The sequence below is a fragment of the Paramisgurnus dabryanus genome, chromosome 9 (assembly GCF_030506205.2).
Source record: "Paramisgurnus dabryanus chromosome 9, PD_genome_1.1, whole genome shotgun sequence".
NCBI classification, from domain to species: domain Eukaryota; kingdom Metazoa; phylum Chordata; class Actinopteri; order Cypriniformes; family Cobitidae; genus Paramisgurnus; species Paramisgurnus dabryanus.
Genome location: NC_133345.1, coordinates 16,432,636 through 16,454,787, shown reverse-complemented (window position 1 = coordinate 16,454,787; position 22,152 = coordinate 16,432,636). Strand labels below are relative to the sequence as shown.

The 22,152-nt window shown below is 37.5% G+C and overlaps 1 protein-coding gene across 2 annotated transcripts in view; it reads left to right on the top strand.

Moving 5' to 3' along the window:
* The window catches only part of hipk3b (homeodomain interacting protein kinase 3b), a 57,129-nt gene that overhangs the window by 15,832 nt on the left and 19,145 nt on the right, over positions 1 to 22,152 (top strand). For both annotated transcript variants that reach the window (XM_065265088.2, XM_065265087.2), the window contains exons 3-5: positions 12,814 to 12,937; positions 20,800 to 20,919; positions 21,162 to 21,248. In XM_065265088.2, coding sequence (XP_065121160.1) covers positions 12,814 to 12,937; positions 20,800 to 20,919; positions 21,162 to 21,248 — 331 coding nt within the window. The remainder of the gene's footprint in view (positions 1 to 12,813; positions 12,938 to 20,799; positions 20,920 to 21,161; positions 21,249 to 22,152) is intronic.

Here is a 22,152-nt window from a genome sequence, read left to right as displayed (position 1 = left end):
TTTGTAGTTTTAAAAACTCAATGTCATGAAGGCTTCTTCAAGGTCTGTTTGTGATGTGTTATCTATGAAAGATCGCTGTTCAACATGGACACAGGAGACAGAAGCAGCATCACGACTATGTTCAATTGAGCTTTTTTCATTTGTGGTTTTTAAGCCTAGTAACACACAGGCTGTTTAAAGCACTGGATCAGAGAGCAAATTTGACTGAAACATTGAGCTACTTGTGTATTAGTCCACTGACCATCTCTTTTAACCACTGCGTATTACTCAGATGTGTAATTCTGTCTCCATTTTTATTTATAAGTGACTCTTAGAGGCTGTTTACACTTGGCATTAACATGCGTTTTCGTCGATCGGATCACAAGTGGACGACGTTAATGCCAGGTGTAAACGGTGTTCAAAACGTTTTGAATGCGTCCACTTTCGACCACTTTCAACCACATCCAGAGGTAGTCAAAACCACTTTCGATCGGATCGCTTTGGAGTTGCGGAACGCAATGTGGTTGAATGTGTTCGAACAGCCACACGCGACCGCCTTCTCTCCGCCCATTTATCTAATCTGAGGTATTAAACACAAGTTTTACGTCTTTTTTGACTTCTGCCGTGAACATACGGTGAACAGCGATATTTTTAGCCTTTCATTGATAAAACTACTGCGGGTGTTCTCCGTAGTTTTGTTTTGAAAGCGTGAAAGTTGCGCGATCCTATTTCATCAATTGCGCTGAAAATTCAGAGAAAGCTCCAACAAATAAACGTACAAAACACTGTGCAGCATGTATACTTGCTAAACAAGCAGCGGGCTCCGACATAATATTAGTTTGCGTCCATATAAACTCATAATTACTCCCGCTCGGGTGTGAATGACAGCAGAGAGACTCGCCCACCTTCTCACAGACCACCCCCTCACAGTATTCAGGACAGATGCGGTCGAAAGTGGACAAAAGAGACGGATTTAAATACCAGGTGTAAACGCAATGTGTCTCTCTCGTCCACTTGTGATCCGATCGATGAAAACACATCTTAATACCAAGTGTAAACAGCCCCTTAAGTTCAGCTCTGTCTCTGGTTTAGGAAGCGGTTGTGTCCTGTTGCCTGTTTTTAACTGGAAATGCAAAATAGTGACTTCCAATGTAAACAAACATGCAAATATAATTATTAAAAATTAAAACAGTCATGTTTACACGTCTGTTGCATGGACGGTGTCAGTTAGATTTCAGAGGTTTAAAGAAGCAGATGAAAAACAAAGCTTTCCCAAACATATTCACACATTCTCCTGTAAAATCTTGAGCTGACTCAGTCAAAATTTGGTTTACTCAGGGAAGTGAAATATTGGCAAATGTAACTTACCCATCTTGATCTCTGTTTACCAAATGCACAGCATGAGATTTTATATAATAATATCCAACTTTTGTTTGGCCTTCTGGTACTGTAACTCTTGCAGTATTATGAGTTTGAATATGACGTCTGGTGCTTTGTGTTCTCTGATTTGATTTTCTTTAGCTAAATATTTAGACTACACAAGCAGTTTAAGATCAGAATCATATCTTTTGCTATGTATTTGAATCTGTTTATAATTATGTACATTCACAATAACTCACAATCTTGTTTATTTAATAGTGCAAAGTGAGGTTTTTACAGTTAAGTAAAGGATAAATAAAAGTAAAGATAAATTAAAATGATGATTTGTTTTACACTAAAACAGAATTGGATTTTACATTGTCAACTACACCGTAACATTTTTGCTTCCTTAAGTGAAATCAAATTGGCCGTACATTTATTTCAGAATATAAATCTTTTGCAGTACTTTAACTCATTAAATTAAGTAATTTCAATTTATTTTTATGTTACACCAACTTACCAAATAAAAATAGTAAGTTAAAATGACTTGTGAAGCCTCTTTGATTTGTACTTTAAATTGTAAAACAGCAAAACATACTGTATAGGGCTGCAACTAACAATATTTTCATACGCGATTAATCAAATGATTAATTTGTTGATTAATCACTGTAAAAACCTAAACTTCTATTGTATTAGATTTTTCACTTATTATATCATAATAAATCCATAAATACAAGTATTCATTTAGAAGTTGTCTTTAAAAGCCACACGTTGGGTTTTACTAATATAATCTCATTGAGACTGACTGAGAAAGATGGTGGTGCGGGAGCATGTGACATCATAGACCAACTAATCCAAAATAATATTCATTGACAACTATTTTCATTAGTTGTTGCAGCCCTAAACACATATTTAAAGTGAAACATTGTTACTTAACCAAAATAATTCAGTTTTATATGTACCTAGCAATGAGATAAAATGAGTAACTTATTACCAATTACATTGATTAAGCCCATGTTATAGTCGTGCGTAAGGTCTATGACGTAGGTTATCCATAGGTCTGTGTAGCCTGATGTGCACCTCGTCAAATTTTTAAGAACGTGTCAGTTTAACGCAGACTGCAACGCTGTGATTGGTCCACTTGAACCACTCCCATCAGGTTAAAAAACTGGATCATTCCGTTTGTGACCGTGAGAACAAGGATAAGCCAAGTTGAGGAGTGATTTAACTCAAACTGCAACATAAGTCTCTGTTTATTTACTTCTATCAATGCTGGTCTTCTCAAAACATACACAACAAGCTGCTGTTTCTTCTTCGTTTGTGGATTAAACTGGCCAAGCTGCTGCTTTATTGATGTTCAGTAGCGCCGCTACTGTGGTTACACGCTAAACTTGCGCACAACTATAATGAGCCGTTTACTCTACTTTTACAACTTCATTAATACCACATGGTATTAGTAGAAATGTTTCATCCCCTGATATGTTCACTTAAATATATAGTTTATTTTAAAGGTAGCACTACACTGAATTGTAGCTTGACATTCCAGTCAGATGGTTAGATTTTAATATTGTTTAGTGCTGGTAGTAATTCAGCAATTCACAGTTTACAAAATGCGGTTACATCACCCAAATATGTTAGACTTTTGGACTCTCCATAAGGTCACTTCAGTTCAGGATCCACCTACTCAGTCTGTGATCCGTCTCTTTTTTTTTGTCTTTGTTTATTTCCCAGAAATTTTCCTCAAGGGGAAACTCTGGATTTTCCTGAAGCTTTTACTGAATAAAGAAATGACAAGACGATAATTAATAGGTTTCACTTTTGTAATGTTTCAGAACTGAAGTCACATGGTCTTTTTGATGTAAACAGATGACAGTATACATTTATAAACTATATCAGGATTTTCCAACACTGACATTGGCATTTAGTTAAAGGAACTAACTGTGCCTTCATAGTGTTTTAAAAATGTTGTGTCAAATTTTTTAAACCCTTTTTTGAGACCATTGCTATCTGCTCTGTTTAGCTGTTTTAAAAGCAAGAACATGTTCAAATTCCCAGTTAAAAGCAAAATGGCTAAATACTAAAATACAGTTTTCTCTGTTAAAATTGTTTGACATTAGGCAAATTAGTTTAACAGATTGAAAGTCCTTGGTGACACTTCAATGATATTCTCACAAAAATTACTGCTGATAAAACACTGATACAGGCTTACCAGTTGAATGGCAAATAACTGTTGTACAGTATTACAACAAACATTATCCTGTGATGAAATCTTCATCTGAGCAGCAGGGTTTCCAGCAGAATTTTTTTTAGTTAAGGTGGTAGGGTTGGGCCGGGTTGGTGGGGCCGAGGGCGTTGCAATTAAAGTATGCATCATTTTCTCTGCATCTTCTCTGAGATGCACTTGACGGCCTTTTGTGCAGCAAATTTTTTTTCTATTTGACGACCTAGTTAAGGCGGTAGGGTTTCCAGGCTTAGGCGGGCCGCCCGAACGGAAATGTGCTGCGGAAAACCATGAGCAGATTTGCTTTTGGTCATGTTAGACACCCTGCATATGAAGGGGAAAGTGCTGAGTCTGACATGACAAGATGATGTTTTAAGGATTATCTGATGGGACTTGATTATAGTAGTGTTTGATAACAAATCAGCTGATCTTTGAATCCTCAGCTAATAGCGCTGCTGGACTGCAGTCTTTATACCGTGAATCTCATGAAATAAAATAAAAGGATTGTGCTGAACTGTAGTGCAAGCGATTGGTTCATGTGAAACTGTGTCTCTGCACTCCAAACTTCCTCAAGCAGAGAGATCCTAGAAAATGTCCTTGTGTAGCTTTTGTGTGTGTTTTCAGAGCGTTGGTATTTCAGTGGCACGCTGCCTATTGTTTCTCATGCTGTTGTGTTAATGGAAAGCAACATTGTGAGGGTATATTTAATGCCAGTGCAAAAATAGTTGCACACCGATGGCATCATACAGTAAAAGCTATACCGTACTGAGAAAACTCTCTGTAGCTATATGTGCTGAATTTAGATCAGCATTTGGTTTGAGACTAACTAAATCCACCCCCCAGTACAATCCAGAGTGGTCCGGTTTTCATGTATGCAATCACTCTGGGCAGATAATATTTCCAAAGCTTTATTTTACAGTATGGCCGTCATAGACAGATCAGATATATGGATGGAGGTGCCATTATTTGATTTGCTCTCACGTGTTTATGAGGGAGATATGATATATGAGATATATGGAGAATCATCGGCCAACAGCTGGTGTAGAGAATGAGCTGCAAGATCTCTGAATGCTTTGGACTGAGCTTTGAGTTCATAATGAAGAATTTTCAATCTGTGTATTTATATGCATGTATCACTTCATTATTGCACAAAGCACGCTTGCATATCCTAACCATGATTAAAACTCACAAGGGACTCAATTGAAAAGCTCATCCTAGGCTTGTTAATACAAATGATTGACCCAGCACTTTTTCATGTAAGGCACTTTCCAATAGAGTCTAATATTATCGTGTTGCTACACCAATACTGTAATAAATGCATGACACTGACACAAGAAATATAACACTTCAGGACTGAATGAATTATTTTTACAACTTCATTCACCATTAATTTGAGAGTTAAATTGCAGTGCATTCTTCATGCCTAAATTCTAGACAGGCTACCTTCAATTTTGGCTAAACAGTGTCTCAAGCAGGATTCCCACCATCCTGAAATAAACTTGGAAAATAAAAGGTTTTTTATTTCCAGGCCTGGAAAAAGGCTAAAGATATTATGGAACTTCCCAGTCAAATTTATAACATAATTATACAGTTTTTTGTTTAGTTCTACACTATGTAAACGGGACTCACTGTCAAACTATTTATAAAATCCTGAACAGTAATTTTGAATGACTACAAAGGCTCTATAGTACATTCATTGTAGTGGATACATTCAGTGACGAAAATGTATTGTTCAGAAGCTGGTGGATCTCTGAGACACAACACATCAGCTCTGGACCTGTAAGCTTCAGTAATGTCATTTAGGTACACTGTTAAAAGTAATACCTAGATCTAACTTTTAAAAAGTGAGGAATGTGATTGCATGGGAAGTTTTAGGTTGAGTAAACTTGCAACCTTTTAAGTATATTGAACAAACTAACATTACTTAATATGAATGCAATAAAATCAAGTTGAGTTAACTAATTGTACTAGTGCATCACTTCAGTTTGGTTTTGGGCAGCTGTAAAGCGTAACATACTTCAGTGTGCAGTCTATGCACAAGCACCAGTCTTCTGAACAATGGTGACTACAAAACTCAAAGAAGAAACAGAAACTATTCCAAATATTGGAGATAAATGAACATTAAACACTAACTAAGTCTTTCTTTTTAGTTAAAAACAAAACAAAAAAAGTTTCAATTCAAATTTTACTCTCCAAATGCAGTCCCATGCAAAGCATGCTGGGAACTGCTAGTCCACTGCTTAGTTAGTTATGTACAAATAATTCATGTAGTTTTAACACAAAATTATTAAGTTAATTTCTTTCTTACAAATTTAAAATGGATTATACACAATAAAATGAAGTTGAATTTACTCAATAATGTGTTCATTTGGAATTACTCAAATTTTTCCAATTTTTATGTTATTTTAACTCATATTTTAATTTAAACAAGATTTTTTTTTAAACAGTTTACTCAATTTATTTTTGTTAAATCTACTAAGGCACAGAAACACTTTTTACCGTGTAGACAGCCCAGTAGGTTTTGGAGCAGAGCTTATATAAGCAATAGGATTCTTAAGGCTGTGCTGTATTGTGCATAAAGGCCCAAGTATAGTTGGTTATTTACGAACACAGAGCCTTGCATAGTATACTTCAATTTTGACTAGGTGTGGCGCGGTTCACAAAACCCACGGTTCTTGTTGTTGTTTTTTTCTTTTAATTTTTAACACTCCAGAAATGTATTATCTTGTTAATGTATTCATTATCCAGTGTTTCCCACAGGATTTTGAGATACTGTGGCGGCGATGATGTCACACGCTGATTAGCATATATGTGACGTCATTGCGTCGTGTTTTATTCTTTGATCCGTCAAATTATATTGCATTTTAACACAACTAGGATGCTATTTTTACATAGTTTCTGTTCTGTTGTTTATAAAATAGTGACTAAACAGGACCCAGTAACGACCCACGACTCAGTAACTCTTTGTTTAATCCAATCAGCTCTTTCTGAAACTGCTGCTAAAACGCGACCTTATCTGAAAAAATCATCATACGTTTACATTGAGGCTGTACTGGTGTTGCTCTTCTCATCAGTGTTGTTGTGTTATGAGCGCTTTTTTATTTGAAATACGAGTGGTATTTTATTGTATAGCGCAGACAATTTGTTGCAAATTCAGAAATATGAGAGAATTCACAGTTGCTGTTACTACAGAACACTCACATCAGAACGGGTATATGTGGGAAACACTATGCTAACCTTTCGTTAAGTCACTCTCATGATGAACTTAATCAGCCACCGACTTCTCTGTCAGTAACATCCGTGACTGTTCAATTTTTTTTTCAATTCAATTTTATTTATATAGCGCTTTTCACAAAAGTCAATTGTTTCAAAGCAGCTTTACATAAATAGAAGCAGTGAAAAGCACAGAAAAACGACAGATAGCACAACAAAATACATGATAGCATGAGCAGTTAAATTTGCTGCGGCTATGACTCAATATTATAAGTGCACGTATTACAAAAGCAACGTATAGAAGAGGAAGCTAGGTAAAGCCTAGGAGAAAAAAAACCCCCGGGGCTTTTATCCGAGGAAAAATAAGTCCTAGGAGGGAAAAACCCTTGGGAGAACGGATAAGGAGATTTAGCGGAGATTAAGCGGTTCTGCCGGTGATCGTTGGTCAGGCATCAGCTGGGCATCACGTTGAAGGACGGCCAGTAGATCAGAGGTGTGCCGACTTTCACATCTACCGGGACTGGGTCTGTTTGTCTCGTTGTCCTCGGGTCGAGGACGAGACAGGGAGAGAAAAACAAAATCGTATTAGCGTAGCGGCCGTTAATATGTATTGAAGTGTCACACAGTGATGTGGTTTAACTCAGCTTAGTTCCAGACAGACTAACTATTGCGGCATAATTATATTATCCACAGTTGAGGATTTAGCAAATTGGGGGCCCAATGCGAGGGTATATATGGTAAATAAGGGTCACCTTCCGATCTTTAAGAGAAAATGAAACCTGACGACCCGTTTGACTAAGGCCTAAAGCCCCACTGTCGTCGTTAATGCAGGTTCAGTGGCAAACGGGTCTATATTGTATACCATTTACAGGACCAGGAGAAAAAGCCAAAAACATCGCAACCCGACCATACGTGCCAACCCGTTTGACTAAGGCTGGAGGCCCCACTGTTGTCGTTAATGCAGGTTCAGTGGCAAACGGGTCTGTATGGCATACTATTCACAAGACACACGAAAGCACCAAAATCGCAACCCAACCATACGTGCCAAACCGTTTGACTAAGGCCGGAAGCCCCACTGTCGTCGTTAATGCAGGTTCAGTGGCAAACGGTGGCAAACTATTTAATGCAATTCATTCGAAGTGTTCATGCAGAAAAGGTTTTTATTTATTTATTTGGTTGGTCTGTGTTATGAGCGTGAGTGCTTTGTTCCGTGAAAATAACTATTGCGAGTTAAGAACCTTTACTAGACAAATTATGCAAATGCTTTGTTGAAGAGAAAAGTTTTAAGTCTAGATTTAAAATGATCGACTGTGTCTGATTCTCGGACATCGGTTGGTAAATCATTCCAGAGCTTAGGGGCTAAGTAGGAAAAGGATCTTCCACTTTTAGACACTTTTGATAGTCTAGGAATAATCAATAGGCCAGAATTTTGCGACCGTAGTGTGCGTGATGGATTGTATTCTGATAGTAATTCTCTAAGATATGAGGGTGCTAAGCCATTTAAAGCTTTGTAGGTGATTAGTGATATTTTAAATTGGATGCGATATTTAACTGGTAGCCAGTGTTAAGATGCCAGAATTGGGCTTATGTGGTCATACTTCTTAGATCGAGTTAGTACCCTTGCAGAAGCGTTTTGAACTAGCTGAAGCTTGTTGACCTGATTTAAATGGCATCCCCCGAGTAGCGAGTTACAATAGTCTATTCTAGAGGTCATAAAAGCATGGATAAGCTTCTCTGCGTCAGATGTAGACAGTATATGGCGTATTTTTTAGATATTTCTAAGATGGAAGAATGCTGTGCGGCAGACGTTGGCGATATGACTATCAAAGGATAAGTTGCTGTCGAACATCACACCTAAGTTCCTAACCGTGGAAGATGGCACCACAGTACAGCCATCTATGTGCAATTTGTAATCTGACATATTATGTTTATAGCGATTTGGTTCAATAATAAGTACCTCTGTCTTATTGGAGTTGAGCTTAAGAAAGTTATGTGCCATCCAGTCACTAACATCGCTAATGCAGTCTTTTAGCTTAGAAAACGTGTGTGTTTCGCTGGGATGCGAGGAGATGTAAAGTTGGGTATCATCCGCATAGCAGTGAAAACTTATGTTATGTTTCCTGATAATGTCTCCTAGGGGTAACATGTATAACGAGAACAGGATAGGACCTAAAACTGATCCCTGCGGTACACCGTATTTAACCAGGGAGTGATATGACTCTTCCTCATTTACATAAACAAAGTGATAGCGATTGGTTAGATATGACCTAAACCAGGCTAGCGCCTGACCACTGATACCAACATAGTTTTCTAGTCTATGGAGTAAGATTCTGTGATCTATTGTGTCAAAGGCTGCACTAAGGTCTAGTAATATAAGAATTGAGATTTCACCACGATCGGATGTTAATAGGAGGACATTTGTAACTCTAAGCAACGCTGTCTCTGTGCTATGGTGGGGCCTGAATCCTGATTGGAACTTTTCATATGTACTATTATTTGTCAAGAATGTGCGTAACTGGCTTGCCACTACCTTTTCTAATATTTTCGAAAGAAAAGGTAGATTTGAGATTGGTCTAAAGTTATTAAGTTCTCCTTAGTCAAGCTGTGGTTTTTTAATCAGCGGTTTAATAACTGCTAGTTTGAAAGCTGTTGGAACGTATCCTATTTCTAGCGATGAGTTTAAAGATATTTAGAACCGGGGTTGACACTACAGGCAATACCTCTTTAAGTAGTTTTGTGGGAACGGGGTCTAATATACAGGACGATGATTTGGATGATGTGACTAGTTTAGAGAGCTCATCTATTGTAGTAGGTTTAAATGAATCAAGATGTTCGTATGGTGGTCTAGTGTTAAGTGAACTAATGGGTAGAGTGGTGGCTGCTTGGGTAGCTACGATGTTTTCCCTAATAGCTGAAATTTTGTTAGAAAAGAAGTTCATGAAGTCGTTACTATTGTGTTGAAGTTTACTATTGGTTTCTGTTTGTTCTTTGTTTCTAGTCAGTTTCGCAACTGTGCTAAAGAGGAAACGAGGGTTATTATGATTCTCATTTATAAGCTTGCTAAGATATGTAGATCTGGCGGTTTTAATAGCCTGTCTGTAGTGTTTAACACTCTGTTTCCATGCTGCGCGCCATACTTCTAACTTTGTGCTTCTATAATTTCTTTCCATTTTTCTAGCTGCCTTTTAAAGGGCTGCGGTGTGATGGTCATACCATGGAGCTGGCGGTTTTTCTTTGAATCTCTTTTTTTGAATGGGAGCAACGGCATCCAATGTGTTAGAACAGACATTGTTTAGGTTTTCTATTTCAATATCTAGATCGTCACAGTTATCTGCTACATGTTTCATTTGGGACAGGTCTGGAAGAGTGCTAATAAAGCTATCTTTAGTGGTGGAAATTATTGTTCTGGCTAGTCGGTAGCATGTTGTGGATTGAGTGATCCTATCTAGAAGTACAGTGTATGACACAAGGTAATGGTCAGAAACTGCATCACTCTGAGGTGATATTTCGACGTCATTAATATTGAGTCCGAGTGACAGAATTAAGTCTAATGTGTGCTTACGAGTATGCGTTGGCCCTGTCACGTTTTGTCTAATATTGAGAGAATTTAGAACATCTATAAACGCACGTCCTAATGCGTCTTTTGTGTTATCCACATGGACATTAAAATCACCAACAATAAGAGCTTTATCTACAGTGACTACAAGCTCAGATAGGAAATCTGCTATTTCATTAAGGAAATCTGCATGGTGGCCCGGTGGTCTATAGATTGTCGCTAAGGCAAAAGAAAGCTGTTTGCGGTTACGATCAGTTATTTCCATATTTAACAACATTACTTCAAATGATTTAAATTTTAGCTCAGATTTTTGGTTTACTTTAAAAATTGTGTTGTATATTGTAGCTACACCACCCCCTCTCCCCTTTAATCGAGGTTTGTGTTTATAATAATAGTCTTGTGGGGTGGATTCATTTAAACTAATGTAGTCGTCTGCTTTAAGCCAGGTTTCTGTTAAACAGAGTACATCTAAGTTTTGGTCTGTAATTATTTCATTGACAATAGGTTCTTTATTGGTAAGCGATCTAATGTTAAGAAGGCCGAATTTTAACATTCAAGATTTATCTGTTAATGTATTGTTTTCTAATTTTATATTAATCAGATTTGTACCTGATGTAACAAGCTGTGCTGTTGACGTTTACGCGAAAAAGAGAAAGTACACAGAGGAACACGGAGTTAAATACTTTTCACTGTTATGTGAGCGAGGCGTGCAGGCTCAGCAAAGAGAGGGGAGGGGGCCGAGGGCGCGCACTGTTGCACTGCACACAACGAGAGAGGGAGGATGGAGGCGCGCTGAGCACTCGCTGCAATGAATAAAGCCGTTTTAAATAGTAAAATTAAAATGTAAATGGGAATCATGAAAAATCTATTTGTGGCGGCCAGTGTTGATTCTGTGGCGGCCCTATTTCGAAATGCCTTCGAAATATTATTTCAAATCAATTCCGTGTTTTATGCACAGCTTGTGTGTGTGTACTATGGCATTTTGTCAGTAGGAAGTCCTTATCAATCATTTGAAAATCGTGCATTTAAAAAAGCAACACTCGTTAAATAAAATCATTCAAAATATTCTTTATTATGATGAAAATACTTGAAACAATTTGAAGAATGGCTATATAAATATCCCTTTAGACATTTCCTGGAATAGGGTTTGTAATGCTACTACTTCTGTGAGTTTCTGCACGAGAGCGCCCCCTGCCTTTGGGATGTGCCGGGATTTCACCGTAATTCATTCAAATTCATTCATTGAGAAAACGCACATTTGCACAATTAACCTTTGCAGCCCTATAACAAACCCAGCTCAATGGCTGTTTAAAAATCGTCCAAAAGCATCCTAATGACTATTCACATCCCAAATAATGAACCAAATCCTTTCATCTCTAAACAGCAGAAAAATTGAGTAAACTGGATACTTTGCATTCGACTGTGTGGGTACGCTTGGAAAAAAAGTATATGAAAAAATAAAAGTGCAGGAAAAAAGTATACTTGGTCCTTATGCACATGGGCAAGATGCAAAGCGAAGTCAGTGCAACCCCTTCAGTCGTGTCATGATACAGCACTAGCCTCGAGTATTGCTTTTATCACACAATACAAATATTAAAGCAAAAAAAATTGGTATTGGTGCAACTTTCATGAAGTAAAATCACTAAAACGCCTTCATTTCGCTTGTAAAAAAGTTGTCAGTGACCAACAGTGAACAGTAACAGAATGTTTCACACATGTTTACATTGTTAAAGGTGCTGCGTGATAGGTGCTGCGATCATAGCTGTGTGTTATTATTAATAAAATACAGCTAATGATCAATCAGAATGAAACACTGAAACTACACATTAATTTATTACTGAAATGTATAATGGTTACTGTATGTGTGTGTTTGAACTGGAGTAACCTGAGTGCTGGTAATCTATCAGACAGACTTATTCAAATGAGCGTTGACTGGACCTTCAACACAACCTCACACAAAGAGACATTAATGCCGTTCAATGAGATCACCACAGCCATTTGTAGCTAAGCAGCCACTTGGACTTCCTGCGTCCCCATGGCAACACTCAATAAGCGGTGTTCAGTGACCTGGTAACCCGTGTAACCAGGACTGATGTTAAAGCAGAACGCTCCTTCTGTGAACTTTTTCGAGTGATGACGCAAACAAATCATTTGAATCATTGTGTTGAGCCAGTGCATTGCAAAGATGCTTATTTGAAGGAGAAGTTCTTCACTATTCTGGACTTTTATTTGCTTTATTATTTAAGTTGTTTCAGTTTTGTGATTAATATGTTGGCACAGTTTTATTTAAAGTGTATTTAAAGTCATGCATTCAACATACACTTTCAGATCCAGGGTTTATTTAATTCAAATGATCCTAAATGTTTAAATAGATCTGATTAGGTGAATAGGGAATCACAACTATTTTTAGAGGAACCTTCCTGGAAATTCTTTTGTGATTATATCTTAAGGGGTTGAAATAGTGACACTGTTGTTTTGTCTTTAGGGCACCAGAGATCATTCTTGGCCTGCCTTTTTGTGAAGCCATAGACATGTGGTCGCTGGGATGTGTGATTGCTGAGCTCTTTTTGGGATGGCCTCTCTACCCAGGAGCCCTCGAGTATGATCAGGTAACAAATGTACCCACTTTTCTTTTGTCATCCTTCCCTCCTGTCCTGTCACCTTTTTGAGTATGCTTTACAAGAGCATGTCTGTGTCATACTTTCCTCCAATCAAAAGCTTGGTCAACCAGTAATGTTATTTTTTGATAACAGGAAGTGTGGCTGATGGCTGATATAATTGTGATGCACTGTAAATAATTGACTTCAATAGAGAAAAATGTGATGTTTTTCATTCCAAGTTGTTTTTCAGTGTTTGAGTATATTTAAAGGGGTCATATGATGAGATTTTTTTTAAGATGTTAAATACATCATTGTTGTCCCCATAGTATGTATGTGAAGTTTTAACTCAAAATACCCCACAGATAATTTATTATGTCATGTTAAAATTGCCACTTTGTAGGTGTGAGCAAAAATGTGCCGTTTTTGGTTGTGTCCTTTATAATGCAAATGAGCTGATGAAATGCACATGATCACCATGATGGTGGTTTGTTGAAATTAAAACTTTACATTTTTTCTCTCTTAACTATATGGCAGTGCCATGGTTGCATAGTACAGATTAAGGGGTGGTGTTTTTGTTATTAGACTTACTACCTACGTCATAAAACAGGCGAAATCTGAAAGACCTAATTTTTCACATGGTTTACCAAAACAAAGTTACAGTAGGGCTGGGTATCGATTCAGATGTTCCGGATCGATTCGATTTCGATTCACAAGCTATCGATTCGATTCCGATTCTCGATTAAATTTTTGATTCCGGTTCTCAGGTAGGTTTTTATACTCGATTCTCGATTCAACTCAATGAATATAGATTTAATACACATACTATATTAATAAAAAAGAACAGTAAACAGCAGTTTAAAGTGGGTAATTAATAAAAAGAAATTAAAAGCCACAACACGTCATGCTTGCGAAATCTAAAATGCTTCCATTCCTCCGTTCAATGTTTGGGGAAATAAATATGAAAAAATCGATTCTGCTCTTTGAGAATCGATTTTTAATCGACCACATTTTAAAAAACGATTAATCGAAAAATCGATTTTTTTTTGCCCAGCCCTAAGTTACAGGGTTGATCTTTTTCACGTTTTTCTGATAGAAGTACTTGGGACCCAATTATAGCACTAAAACATGGAAAAAATCCTATTTTTATGCAATGACCCCTTTAAGAGGACATATTTCAAATGTTTTACTTGCAGATTTAAATGCAGATTAATTCTGCCGTTAATTTTTTTTTATATTAAAATTATTTGTTTTTATTTCTTTTGATTTTAGAAAGAAGGTGACATGTTTTCAAGAGTCTTTCTTTCCTTCCCTCTTCTTTAAGTTTTCTTTTATAGTCTCTTTGCTATACACGAGCACACAGCGAACTTGCTTTCGAGTTCTCTCATATTTCTCCTCTTGACGTAATCTGTTTAGCACAGAGTCGTGGTATGTGCTCTCAGACCCAAACAATCTCCAGAAGAATCTCCAAGGCTCTGTTTTCAGCGGCTGTTGGCACACAAGTGTCAGTATGTGTTTATTTGTGCACACTGCTACTGTGCATGTCTTGAGCATGCATACTTCATGATCCATGCTTTCTTGTAGTTTCCAAGCCTTTCCCTTCTGCTGCCCGGCTCTTTAAATGGCCCGGGGTGAATCTTAGAGGAGGGGCAGCTGGACACCAAGCTTAGTTTAGAACACTGTTTCTGAGGAGGGTTGGAAAGAAGTCCCAGTCGCCTCGCTCTTGAAAGGATGGGTGCGCGGGAATGTAAGGGCTTTGATGGGTTTCCCGTAACCTCAGTGGGCCTTTGGATCACTAATGCACAAGGGTTGGATGAGGGGTTTATAGACCCTGATGATCCTAGCAGGTACCTGTGCTGCGGTCTTAAAATTAAAAGCCCCTTACCATCCCATATGTAACTCGTCATTTTCATCATGACCACGGTTACAAACATTGCAGACATTTGAATTTGTCCATGCACTAAAAATGAGCCTGCTTAAGCCTGACAATAATTGAGATTGAATAAGTTCCTGTTGTGAGAATCCATTAGAAGACTGCTCCATATCCAGATCCATATGGAGGGGTTTTTCCTGGTCTCTCAACTGGATAATAGGAGCATATGTATTTTTCATGGTTGCTGTGCAATGTGCTGTATACAAAGTTGCTCATTTTGTTTTCCAACATCAAAAGACTTCCTCTCTCCGAACCCCCCACTAAAGCAATGGCAAATCCAGACATTGCGAAATAACTGATGGACAGATTGCTGGACTTCCCTTTTACTACAGCAGGACTTAAAACACATTGTGTAGCAATCAAATATTGCTGCTGTTTATCACTGTATAGTTAACTCTTTCCCTGCCATTGACAACTTAACTCGTCAATTAAGTGAAAACGCTTCCCTGCCAATGACGTGTATTTCCGAATTTCTGCAATACCACTATTATCCACCAGGTGCAGGTTCCCTAACTTATAAAACCCAAAAGTATCACCCAAGGGCAAACAGCTGTATGTCCGTGTATGTTTTTTGATCATCACCCTGAATCTGATCTCTATCAAAACCGTATGTTCTTTCATTTGATATATAGTATGTTTATTTATTTTAAGAAGAATATTTTCTGGAAGGCATAAACTTTGGTGAAAATCATATACAATGCTGCCGCTGCCTGCCAATTAAAAAAAAAATGCTGGCAGGGAAAGAGTTAACACCGGTTTAAATAGTTATCTATTTGTTTGTTTGTTCAGAGAAACCCTCTGAAAGTCTCTGAAAGTTATGCTGAATTTGTATTTGAGATTCATGTGTTAGATCTTTCAACTGATGAATCCTGGGTCTGAGTGTGGGGTGTCACCTCTCTAACTTAGGTGTGATTCCAATATAGACACTAACATGTCCTGTGATTTCCCTTCCCGTGTACACATCCACACTCCTACTTCATGAGGGTGTTCAATTTAATCCCACACAGCAGAAGATATTTATAGGCTAAATGAACGCCCCGTTATGGCACCAATAGCAGGGCCTTTCACGGGGCACATCTCACAGTCACGTGAGACCTTCCTTCAGCACTGCCCTTATATTACAGCAAGTGTCTCTTAGATGTCTTCAATGTTAAAGGTGCCGTAGAATATAAACTGTATATATCAAGGCATAGATAAATAATAAGAGTTATGCACATGGTAATGACATTCAAACGCGATTGTTTCCTCCTTCTTATGTAAACTTTGCATGCAAAAGACAACTGTGACGTTCCAGTCGAGATATATAGGGCCCAACATTAAATTATACATTAAATTAATTACAATGGTGTTACAATGCTAAAAACGAAGTTGTGACTGTTGAGTAAGCACTATATGCTAGTTAATGTTATATGCTAGCGTTTAGGCTGAAGTTTACTACTATTGACGTTATGCTGCGTTTACACCAGATGCGGTAGAGGCGGCAAGCGCGAGTGATTTCAATGTTAAGTCAATGTGAAGACGCGTTGACGCACGTCTGGAGGTCCCGCGGCACGGATGAGGCGTTTAGCGTGGCACGGAAGACGCTTTTCCACCTCATTCGCGTGTACCGCGACATGCGCGAACTAGACGCATGAATGAGGTGGAAAAGCGTCTCCGTGTCTCAGTTTGACGCGAAATTGCGGCTTACACCGGAGTTAAAGAATTTGAACTTTAGTGGATTTTCGCACCGCGTTAACCAATAAGGAGCCTGTTTGCTGCTGTGCTGGCCGCCCCGCCCGGAGTGTCTCATTCAGCATGAAGGCTTGATATTGTCTGTAAGCAGTCACCCGGAGCTATACGACACAAGTTCTTATTTCTATAGAGACAGGAATAAAAGGACCTCGCTTGGAAGAGTGTCAGTGAGGACATTGGTCAACCTGGTAAATTGTAAATACACATTTCAGTTTTGAGTCACATAACGTTTATTGACCCGCACCATTTATTTTCCCCCTTTAGTAAGGTGACTAAATACAAACCGGTAACTCTCTCTCGATAAATGCACAATCAACCTCAGCCATCTTGCAAACAGACAACCGCATAGCACTTGCCCCTCCCACAAGAAACCGATTTGGCTTCTGACGCACGAATGCATTCAAACTGTTCAAGCGGCAAACTAGGCACGCTGGATGCGATTTTGACGCCTGAAACGCGGTTGGTGTAAACACAGCATTACAGTTATGTTCCACTCAGAAACGTCCATAAACAATTTCCAAACAATTGATTATTCCTCAAATTCTATATCTTCGTCTGATACAGACTCAAACATAAGGTCTGTTTACACACAGACTCACACAATATTAGTATTATGAGTTAGAAGTATTATCTATAAAAAAGTGATGTTCAGGTATGTTGACACACCAAGTTTTAGGAGGTTAAAGGAGCTGTATGTAACCTTGACATCTAGAAGTTTAACATTGTACTGAAGTCTAAATTCTAAGTATTGGAGACGTTTTTCACCCCCGTTTTCCTCTTGGGGTGCCAGACACATACAGGAGCACAACTGATGATGGAAAGCAAAAGTTTATCTGCTCATTTTTACATTTGTAATGTTTTTGTTGTCATCCACTCCTGTGGATTTTTATAACTCTGTGGCTCATAACGGATATTGCGTCCACCGGAAGTCGTGTTTATGGGTCATTGGGGTCTCATTTAAGCGACCGTGATGGCTGGCAACCGAGCTGTTGAAATACACTATTGGATAAGTTGGCAGGATCACGCAGACCAAAGCAAAACGGTCATCTTGACACGGTGGACTCATTTTAAAAAAGAGAATTTCTGGCTACAGCATTGTTGTTCAGAGAAACAGATGTGTTCATTTGCCATGTTTCATTACTATCGACAAATTTGTTTTAGTTTTTCTTTATCAAAAACCTACATACAGCTCCTTTAAATATCTAAATACTCTCTTATGTGCACACATTATAGTCGACTCAGTTGATGTTTATTACCCCAACTAGGGATGGGCATTCGATTAAGTTTTCTTTGTCGATCGTCGGGAGAATTAACGATCGACTATCGATTAATCATTAATATTTTTATAATAAAATTTGTTATTTAACTTTTATACTTAAAAAATGCAATGAATACAAATATACAGCGTGTTTTTCCTCGATGAGACCTTTATTACAAGATCAACTTGTGGCAGACAGTTAAACTATGTGTCAAACATATATTTGCGTGCATGTGGAGTGCTCTAAAGCAGCGGAACCTGCAGCTGCGAGCCAGCGTTCTTAAACAGAGACCTCATTATTTCCAAAATAAATAAAAAAAACAGATTCATGTTTAACATTAAATTAAACAAAACACATAATACTTAGATCTGAAAGGTTTTGTCAAAATGTAACTCAAAATTATTCAAGCCAGAAGAAAGTGCAAGATATTAGCCTTCCTAACATTAGGCTATAACAAATTAGGCTACTTAAAGCCTCGTGAAAAATAACTAACTTAAGTAACTGGCATAAAACTTCTGCACCAGTCTACTGATTTTTTTTGAGAAATAAAAGCATGTTTTGGGGTCAGACGCGACCGCAACCCATGGTGACCGTCAGTCCAGCCGCCGCCGAAAACACCCGCTCCGAGGAGACTGACCGGGATGCACAGGTACCTCAGCGCTAACTTGGCTTATTCCGCATACAGAGTATGTGTGAAACAGCGTGCGTTTTGTGAGCCCCATTGTTTAATTATACTAACATAGTCTTTTAGTTTTTATTTGTTGTAAAACAACAGTAGACACAAATTTACTATGGTCTCCAACTCCACAATATACCAGAACCATGGTATTTGTTGTAAATTGCGGAAATACAAATCGTTTTAATTTGCAAAAAAAAAAAAAAAAACATTTTCACAATGATAAAATCATGGCTAATTTTCCTAAGGTAGTAATTACAAAATTATATATGTTTGAAAGACGGAGATGCGCACCTGTCAATCTATTACATAACAGAGCGAGGCCAGAGACAAACGTGCTCATAAACGGGAGTAATATGGAATAATGTGTGCATCTTTGAAGAACTGTAAGTATACATTTCTTTTAAATATATTTTGTCATATAAAGTTTTGAGACATGGCCTAATAATGCTTTTTTCACTTTAATTGCTCATTTAGACTTATTGTGCGTTTTTGACGCATTTACCTCAGAGATGATTTTAGCAATATTGCTTTTTTCCGGTAATAATAATACAATTTATATTTCAATCCTGTTTCATTGTCTGTTTATTCATTTCATTATGCTGTTATGTTAATGTGAGGATATTTATTTGCCATATGAAACGTGCCGTTATATGAATACTTTTGTATAATATTCAAATATATGCAGAATAATGTGTGCGTCTTTGAATTCATACAGTTGCTTATTTTTGTCATAAAGTTTTGAGAAATAATAATATTGTGGGATTTATTTCCATATGAGACGCTTTTTGTCGTTGAATACTCTCGTTTATTATTTGGAAATCATATACATACATAGTAGGAAATATATAATGTGGAAGGGTAGACTTGCAAAGTTACTCTGCTTATTTTTATTTATGATACATGTGGAGATAAATAAAGCATTGCAAAACTGCTGATTTGATCCATTCAGATCCTGACCACCAGGCTAGAGATTTTAAACATCCTTAATCCACATTTACTAGTCTGTCAAATAATATCTAGCATATATTGTTTTGTGAAAAAAAATGATGCTTTGTTCTATTGTTTATGCGGAAAAGTGTTCACAGAAAGTGTCAATCACATGAACATTTTATATGCAGAATAAGCGATCAGCAGCGCACTGCAATGGGTGCTTGACGGATTCGCCGCACACATAGGCAAACGCATACGCAGTATTTGTGAAACAGGGGTTTGATAAAAAAAAAATGCATTCAATTAATTGATAACAAATTAACGTGATCGACGAAATTCTTAACAATCAATTATCGATCGTCGATTAATTATGCCCATCACTAACCCCAACAACAACTATTGACTGAAAGAAGAGATTTATTCATCATTATTATGTCTTTTATATGTGTATCTCTGAGCATGACTTATTCAAACTGTCAGAACTGTAGTGGAAGATATTAAAAAAGCTAATTTATTAAAGCTCTTATCAGGCATTACATGATAATGTTAAACAAATCCTGACTGTTTTCTGTTGTTTTTGCTGATCTCAGATCTGTTTTCCACCGATGACCTCACACAAATCTTTTACTTTATTTCCATATCCAGCCCTTTATTTCATCACACTGGGGTTAAATATGATTTTTCTTCCTCTTTCTCACAAGTGGAATTTTTAATGTTTTTCCTAAATCTTCATACTGAACTTTTTAAATTTCCTGATTTTTCCCCCAAAGTAATAGTTTGTATGTTTGTTTGTTTGTTTATTACAAACTATTAAAAACTCTGTTTTTATTTGTTATAGTTTTAGCTGTTCATATTGTATGGAATTCTGCTAAACTGTTTTCATTTTTGGATGAACTCTAATATGTTTTGGTCTGAAACATAAAGATGTCGATCTGTTGGGGTGATGATGTTCTCTACTTATGTTGCTTTTTTATATTGCTCTATGTGTTTGCCAGCATGCTTGTGATACCTTGGCATGATTTATGAGATCAGAAGGTCATGTTATCGGACCGTAAGAGATGCCAGCGTAGCTCTCGCACCTCTAAAGTCTCTCTGTGGCACTGAGCATCTAATGGGTCTTTCTCTCTAACACCACAGTGCCACTGACGTCAGAGCAAATTCAGTTTCACCCAAACATGACTTCATGAACCGCCCGTTTTCTGGGTGTTCCTCTGAACTCGTGCTGGGTTTAACGTGTTATTGAGAACACATGCGGTCTGATGAGCTTTTGTTGACGTATCTGTTTTAACTGGACGGTGTTAAAACGTGAACGACGCTCACCGTTTTGTTCTTCTCCCCTCAGATTCGCTTCATTTCTCAGACACAGGGTCTGCCAGGGGAGCATCTGTTAAATGTTGGGACGAAGACGTCACGGTTCTTTTGCCGCGAGTCGGACTCACCGTATGCGGCCTGGAGACTGAAAGTGAGACAAAAAACATGAAGTGTGCCATGCACACGTCTCCAAAACCACACCTGTATCATTTATAAATGTGTCAGTTTTCTTAGTGAAACAACAAAACTCTCACTAGCATATTGATTGTGTTGTTATTGGTATTTAACTTGCATTAATATATAATGAAAATAAAGACCAGTGTTGTTGTTTATAATAATTAAGGTTGATTTTATTGTCATATTGATTTTAATATCTGCACATGTTTGATTCAGTCCACAGAAGAACATGAGACAGAGACGGGGCTCAAGTCAAAAGAAGCCAGGAAGTATATCTTCAGCAGTTTGGATGACATAGCGCATGTATGTTTATAACCTGCAAACCCTTGACTTTTTCTTTTACAAGTCTGAATATAAATAAATGTAAAAAGGTCAAATGTTAGATATAATCAAATTTACCATACAGGGGCTGGTTGCACATTTTAATTTTACTGAATATTTTTAATATTTCTGATTGAGGTGTAAAAATATAAAATATTATATTAGTAGTAAACATTTTGCATTGCACCTATTAAACTTTGTTAAATCCTTAAGGGGCAGTCATGCTAGACTTTAAGCATGCAAATATTTTTTGGACGTTGCTGTGAATATGGCCGCACTTACAATATGGGGAGTGTTTCGTCCATATTTGTTTTTCAGTAGAAAGAAAAGTTACGCTGTTACATGGCACTTTTTTTACTGGTCACATTTATCCACATGATACGAATTTGCAGGTCAGAGTTCACCAGACTTGAAAGATGGTATGCAGTGAAATGTAGCCTACAGTATCTTCTCAAGAGCTTGCGTTTCCGGTCTGATGCATTCGCATGCGTATGAATGGAAGTCAATGGAGCATAAAGTGTAATGTGACTACCTCTTAACTCTACAGTTGGATTATAAAAGCAGACTGACTGATCTAAATCAACAAGATCTTGTTTTACTCAACAGACTTTAATTCTTTACACATACAGGATATTTACATTTACATTTTATGAGAGTGAACATTATGGTGGGGTTTCCCAGACAGGGTTTAGATGAATCCAGGACTAGGCCTTGGTTATATAAGGACATTTAAGTTGTTTTTACAAACATACCTTACACAAAAGATCGAAAGTGAGAGCTTTTGAAGAAGGCAGGGATATCTGGAGCTACAAAAATGTACGGAATGTGGAAATATGTTTTTTGAACACATTGTATTATACCGAATGCACAAAATAACATTGTTTTT